Source organism: Oncorhynchus masou, unplaced genomic scaffold (genome assembly GCF_036934945.1).
Source record: "Oncorhynchus masou masou isolate Uvic2021 unplaced genomic scaffold, UVic_Omas_1.1 unplaced_scaffold_2793, whole genome shotgun sequence".
Classification (NCBI taxonomy): domain Eukaryota; kingdom Metazoa; phylum Chordata; class Actinopteri; order Salmoniformes; family Salmonidae; genus Oncorhynchus; species Oncorhynchus masou.
The window spans coordinates 25,993-33,408 of record NW_027009220.1 but is presented as its reverse complement, the minus strand read 5'-3'; the positions used below and the strand labels follow the sequence as shown (position 1 = coordinate 33,408).

General features: G+C 44.2%; 1 protein-coding gene across 1 annotated transcript; it reads left to right on the top strand.

Moving 5' to 3' along the window:
- Nucleotides 1-993: 993 nt before the first annotated feature.
- LOC135533911 (collagen alpha-5(IV) chain-like) lies at nucleotides 994-7,411 on the top strand. The gene is made up of 2 exons (XM_064961107.1): nucleotides 994-1,057; nucleotides 6,705-7,411. Exons 1-2 carry the CDS (start codon nucleotides 994-996, stop codon nucleotides 7,409-7,411), a joined length of 771 nt encoding a protein of 256 aa, XP_064817179.1.
- Nucleotides 7,412-7,416: the final 5 nt, after the last annotated feature.

Sequence of the window (7,416 nt, the reverse complement as noted above, 5' to 3'; positions counted from 1 at the left end):
GGTCTGTCAAATTTAAACAGCCAGAGAAGAGGAGGAGATCCCACTGGTGATCAGAACACTGCGCACTGCTGCGGAGTAGCCCTAGTGAGCATGCACACTTGCTTTTCATAGGTTGTTGTATGCTGTCCTTGGGTAGGTTCCTGGTTTAAATCTGGCTCAAAGGACCATGAAAAACTGATGCCACCTTGAAACCATTGAGACCTCTTTCGGAGTCCCCCGATTAACAGGTCTTCATATATACAGTCATTGTACAAGGGGCCACTAATTTCCAGAGAGGATAGACTCAAAGACATGCATCAAGACTCACCATATACCTTTTCCCATTCTAATGTAGTATCCTTGATTTCACCCTGACACTTGTGACAAGATGCATTAGGTATGTCTGTCTCTGCAAAATGTTTCCAGTGTAGAACTAATGGTTCTCCCCACTAGACATGTAGGATTAGGGTGATATCTGAAAGTGATTTGGCGGATGAGTGAGTGAGTGACGTGTGAGTTGATGGTGATGGGGATGAAAAGGGCTTTTGGCACAATGTCATTAGAGGTATACAGTGAGACCTGTCTGTTCAGGCTGCCATACTGTAGGGACGTCATTAACACCTGTTACTGAACAGGGTCCTATGCTATGGTCAGTACCACATACACACATGGACATAGGCACAGACACAAGAACACAGCTGACCGACAATCCATTTTCTCTCAATGCCGTCAATGTTACATGCATCAAGACAACACAACAAATGGACAGGTCCAACTTCTCTTTGATTGATGTTTGTAAAGTGTACACTGGGAGTCGGGAAGCACGTTCAGGGAGTGAATCATTTAACAAACTAACATGGACAAAACAAAAAACACGAGCAATGCACAGACATGAAACACTGAAAAGGAAACAATGCCTGGGGACGGACCTAAAGGGAGTGACATATATAGGGAAGGTAATCAAGGAGTTGGTGGAGTCCAGGTGAGTCTGGTTAGGCGCTGGTGCGTGTAACGATGGTGACAGGTGTGCGTAATAATGAGCAGCCTGGTGACCGAGAGCGCCAGGGAGAGAGTATACGTGACAATGTTATTTTCATCAGGAAGATATACATTCTGAGTATCCATGTGCACTGCCAACAAATTAACCTAATTACAGTACCAACACACACACACACACACACACACACACACACACACACACACACACACACACACACACAGAGTAGGCCTACATTCGGAAAGTATTCAGACCCCTTCACCTTTTCCACATTGTTACGTTACAACTTTATTCAAAAATCGATTCAATCTACACACAATACCCCATAATGACAAAGCGCATACAGGTTTTTAGAAATTTACCTTATTTACATAAGTATTCAGACCCTTTGCTATGAGACTCGAAATTGAATTCAGGTGCATCCTGTTTCAATTGATCATCCTTGAGATGTTTCGACAACTTGATTGGAGTCCATATGTGTTAAATTCAATTGATAGGACATGATTTGGAAAGGTCCCACAGTTGACAGTACATATCAGAGCAAAAACCAAGCCATGAGGTTGAAGGAATTGTCCGTAGAGCTCCGAGACAGGATGGTGTCGAGACACAGATCTGGGGAAGGGTACCAAAACATTTCTGCAGCATTGAAGGTCCCCAAGAACACAGTGGCCTCCATCATTCTTAAATGGAAGAAGTTTGGAACCACCAAGACTCTTCCTAGAGCTGGCCGCCCGGCCAAACTGAGCAATCAAGGGAGAAGGGCCTTGGTCAGGGAGGTGACCAAGAACCCGATGGTCACTCTGACAGAGCTCCAGAGTTCCTCTGTGGAGATGGGAGAACCATCCAGAAGGACAACCATCATTGCAGCACTCTACTAATCAGACCTTTATTGTAGTGGCCAGACAGAAGCCACTCCTCAGTAAAAGGCACATGACAGCCCGCTTGGAGTTTGCCAAAAAAGGTACCTAAAAGGACTCTCAGACCATAAGAAACTAAATTCTCTGGTCTGATGAAACTAAGATTGCACTCTTTGGCCTGAATGCCAAGCGTCACATCTGGAGGAAACCAGGCACCGCTCATCACCTGGCCAATACCATCCCAAGCATGGTGGTGGCAGCATCATTAATTGGGGATGTTTTTCAGCGGCGGGGACTGGGAGACGAGTCAGGATCAAGAGAAAGGGGAACGAAGCAGAGTACAGAGAGATCCTTGATGAAAACTTGCTCCAGAGCACTCAGGACCTCAGACTGGGGTGAAGGTTCACCTTCCAACAGGACAACGACGCTAAACACACAGCCAAGACACCGAAGGAGTGGCATCGGCCAAAGTCTCTGAATGTCCTTGAGTGGCCCAGCCAGAGCCCAGACATGCACCTTATCAAACATCTCTGTAGAGATCTGAAAATAGTTGTGCAGCGACGCTCCCCATCCAACCTAATAGAACTTGAGAGGATCTGCAGAGAATTGTAGTAACCCCCCAAATACAGGTGTGCTAAGCTTGCAGCATCATACCCAAGAAGACTCAAGGCTGTAATCGCTACTAAAGTTGCTTCAACAACACTGAGTAAAAGGTCTGAATACTTAAACTGTTTTTGCTTTGTCATTATTGACAAGGGGAAAAATGACTTAATCCATTTTAGAATAAGGCTGTATCGTACCAATGTGGAAAAGGGATGCGGTCTGAATACTTTCCGAATGCACTGGTTACACACACACACACACACACACACACACACACACACACACACACACACACACACACACACAGCTTGTGCTGCGGTGTTGCTGTACCCACCTCTGTGTGTTTGTGCCTTATTACTGTTCACACACAGACAGTTTCAGTGTTTGTGTCAATATTTAATGAGTGACGGGAGTCTGGGGACCCCACGGCTGTCAGGAGTCTGTCTGGAAGTACCACCTGTTCCCAAATCCCGAAACACACACAAGCACACATTATAAACTATGTTCTCTCAACACTGCGGGGAATTGGGGATGCTGTGGCAACATTGTCCATGCTACATACCTGTAAACAGGTGTGTGGTATAGACTGGTCAAAATTTGATTCACAAACTATGGATGTCATTGAATACTATTGTGATAGAGTTGAAAACTGCATACAGAACAACTGGATCCAGTGAGTGATTCTTAGTGATTTTCCTGATTGAGCTGCACTCGCTGGTCTGTTTCTATGCCGACCATCCTTTTGAGCAACCTTATGTATCAGAATGAGATGTACTGTAACCACACAAATACAAAACCAAGGAGCCCAAAATGTACCTTTAAAAAAAAAACTAACTTTAATTAAAACAAACAAAAAAAGATTATAAAACAGTGATTTTAGTTACATAAATAAATTGATATCGGTGTATCAAATCTTAATTTCATAAGCATGTATACATGGATCATTATAATAAATAAAGTGTGAAAACAGAAGATTCCATTTCCTACACGAACAGAAGAAAAAAAACAGCTAGAGAAAAAGAGGAAATCCATTCATTAGAGGACGAGACACAGGACAAAGTTTTCCACCAAACACACGAGGAAATGCTTCGTTAAAAGCACAGTGTTTACAGAGCCATTCAGTTACTAATTAAGGACACTAAAGCTGGGACCAAGGTGGCTTGGCTTTCACTTCTTGGAACGTGTTTGGTTGTTAGAACTCCTGTTTGGTTACTTCAAAACAAGGCAAGAGAGAAGGCTGTTTATTCTTTAAAGAACAAAAGAGAACGCACTTCAACAAGAACCAGAAAAATAAAGAAACAAGAATAAAGAAGAAGAATAGCTCGGACCTTGTACAGGAAGACACACACTTGGTCTGGTCTGTGGCGTGTTCAGATGCAAACGGACATTTCAGCGATAACACAACTGACTGACCTAGCTTTCACACCACTGATTAGCCAGATATAACTGTAAAGTCTGGGATTACCAGATAAGGAAGAGAACCAGCAGACCCCGTGGCCTGAGGACTAGAGTTATAAACAAATGGATGTTGGTCATTCTCAGCAGCTGATCAATATTATGATGTCACGTAATGAAAAATCAATGCTCGGGTTATCATATGACATATCCAATGGAATACTGTACAGTCAAATACATAAATCTGTTCATTGTGAAAAAGAACCCTTGAGAGAACAAGATAATATTTTCACTGTGCTCCAATACCTTGAATAGACACCAAATCAAACTGTTGATAGCAGTTCAATAATCTGAACCAATGTCTTAGTACTGACACTACCCTTGTGAGCCTACAGTAACCACCCTCCATTGGCAAGGCCAATGTGATGTGTTCTGTGGTAAAAAAAAAAATTGAAAGAAAAACACTAAGAGAAAAAAGAGCAAGCTACAGTGGCTTCAAGTATTTCACATGACATAGAATACTCTGTATAAATTAGTTAACATATACTTTTGAATCCTCCATATTCAGACTTACACTATCGTAGATATACACAGTACAATACATGCTTGCTCGTATCATTGTTTCTAACTCATTCCTTCTTCCTTTTTCCTGTTAGTTTTAGAGAAATCCCTGAGAACGTCTTTTGACAGTTGCTGAAGGTTATACACATAGAATAGGCCTATTAAAACTGTATTATAATGGAATTCTAATGATCCTACGGTTCCACATGCACAGAGTATTGACACTGGCCCATTCTGGAGCTACACTCACCGATTCTACAGATGTGGGATCTAATTTAGAGCCTGTTTGCTACAGCAGGAAAATAATCCTGCAGCAACAGGAAATTTGAACTATGTATAAAATAAATTGAAATTTTTGTAGGGGTTGATACATTTTTCATAAGGGAAAATCAAGTCAGAAATTGTGGAAAAGTGGAAATTAAACCACTGAAGCCTCCAAATACAAGTAAAACATTTCCTGTATTGCAGTGATCCAGTGAATCCTACATCTGTACAGCTAGAACACTGGTAACTTTGGCACTGTGAGTCGTTACCCAGCCTGTATTCTTGTGAACACAGAAACAGCCAGGTCACCAGGTTAGTTTTGTGAATACATAAACAGTCAGGTAACCCGGCTAGTCTTGTGAAGGTTAGTCTTGTAAATACATAAACAGTCAGGTAACCCGGCTAGTCTTGTGAAGGTTAGTCTTGTGAATACAGAAACAGTCAGGTAACCCGGCTAGTCTTGTGAAGGTTAGTCTTGTGAATACAGAAACAGTCAGGTAACCCGGCTAGTCTTGTGAAGGTTAGTCTTGTGAATACAGAAACAGTCATGTAACCCGGCTAGTCTTGTGAAGGTTAGTCTTGTGAATACAGAAACAGTCAGGTAACCCGGCTAGTCTTGTGAAGGTTAGTCTTGTGAAGGTTAGTCTTGTGAATACAGAAACAGTCAGGTAACCCGGCTAGTCTTGTGAAGGTTAGTCTTGTGAATACAGAAACAGTCAGGTAACCCGGCTAGTCTTGTGAAGGTTAGTCTTGTGAAGGTTAGTCTTGTGCATACAGAAACAGTTAGGTAACCCGGCTAGTCTTGTGAAGGTTAGTCTTGTGAAGATTAGTCTTGTGAATACATAAACAGTCAGGTAACCCGGCTAGTCTTGTGAAGGTTAGTCTTGTGAAGGTTAGTCTTGTGAAGGTTAGTCTTGTGAATACAGAAACAGTCAGGTAACCCGGCTAGTCTTGTGAAGGTTAGTCTTGTGAAGGTTAGTCTTGTGAAGGTTAGTCTTGTGAAGGTTGGTCTTGTGAATACAGAAACAGTCAGGTAACCCGGCTAGTCTCCAACAACTGTTCATCCTAAAACTTGAACCAGTAACTAACCCACAATTACAGGTTTGTTGGTTTTAAGTACATTGTACACTGTAAAAAAATAAAATAATATATATATATATATATATATATATATCCTGTTGTTTTTACGGTAACTTACTGGCAGCCAGTTAGTTACCTGTAAGTTACTGTAAAAAAGGTTACCATAAATTCCAAAGAAACTTTTGTTTAACGGTGCATTACTCTAAACTTCACTGTAAACATGATTTGTTGTTACAGTGTGGGATATTTCTGGCATAATACATCAAATGCTGGTACTCTTGATAATACTCCATATCCTCATCTTATGTGCCATTACTGTAGTCCTGCATTGTTGTCCTTAATCTAACACAGATAGTTATGATTACTGCATCTGAAACAACACCAGTCTGTTAAGACTATTTTTCCAAAACTAGAATCTAACTAATACCTATGACACAGAGAAAACACAAGTGACGAGGCAACAGAAATACTAAATGGTGGTTTTCTCATGGAGCCGAGCTGTGCAGTGCTTCCAATAGTCAGGTCTGTGTGGTTTTAAAGCCATAGTGTCTCTTTGAGGCTGCCAATGTGTTTTTACACAAGCGCTTTCGCACAAGGGACTTTAAGCCACTTGACATAAACTCAGTATAAAACCAAGATATAAAACAGGGGATGCTAATAATAATAAACGTTTCTGTTATCTGCTTTTTCCTCTCGCACACACATGGAAAAACACACGCAACATTCACAACGTTACATTTCCTCTTCTGAAAATAAAACACACATAGTACTGTACACAGTAATAATAATAATAGTAATAATGTTTATAACAATAACAGCAAGAATGATAACTGTGTGGCTCTGGAAATAGTTTTTTCCTTCTTCTTTTGCTTTGTCCTCCAACTCTTTACTTGTCCATGTTTAAGCTAAAGAAGTTCAAAAGGCAGACTCAAGTTAATATAAAAGTACTAGGGGCCGACCCTGGTCAGCCGAACCTCCCCCTCGGGGCCGACCCTGGTCAGCCGAACCTCCCCCTCGGGGCCGACCCTGGTCAGCCGAACCTGTCCCTCGGGGCCGACCCTGGTCAGCCGAACCTGTCCCTCGGGCCGACCCTGGTCAGCCGAACCTGTCCCTAGGGGCCGACCCTGGTCAGTCGAACCTCCCCCTAGGGGCCGACCCTGGTCAGCCGAACCTCCCCCTCGGGGCCGACCCTGGTCAGCCGAACCTGTCCCTAGGGGCCGACCCTGGTCAGCCGAACCTCTCCCTCGGGGCCGACCCTGGTCAGCCGAACTTATCCCTAGGGGCCGACCCTGGTCAGCCGAACCTGTCCCTCGGGGCCGACCCTGGTCAGCCGAACCTCCCCCTCGGGGCCGACCCTGGTCAGCCGAACCTGTCCCTAGGGGCCGACCCTGGTCAGCCGAACCTGTCCCTAGGGGCCGACCCTGGTCAGCCGAACCTCCCCCTCGGGGCCGACCCTGGTCAGCCGAACCTGTCCCTAGGGGCCGACCCTGGTCAGCCGAACTTATCCCTAGGGGCCGACCCTGGTCAGCCGAACCTCCCCCTAGGGGCCGACCCTGGTCAGTCGAACCTCCCCCTAGGGGCCGACCCTGGTCAGCCGAACCTCCCCCTAGGGGCCGACCCTGGTCAGCCGAACCTCCCCCTAGGGGCCGACCCTGGTCAGCCGAACCTCCCCTAGGGGCC

Bases quoted from the DNA above. Each gene is read 5' to 3' on its own strand.
- LOC135533911 (XM_064961107.1), top strand. From the start codon at position 994: ATGGTGACAGGTGTGCGTAATAATGAGCAGCCTGGTGACCGAGAGCGC. The intron at 1,058-6,704 runs GTGACAATGTTA...GACCCTGGTCAG, and splicing joins GCGCCAGGGAGAGAGTATAC to CCGAACCTCCCCCTCGGGGC.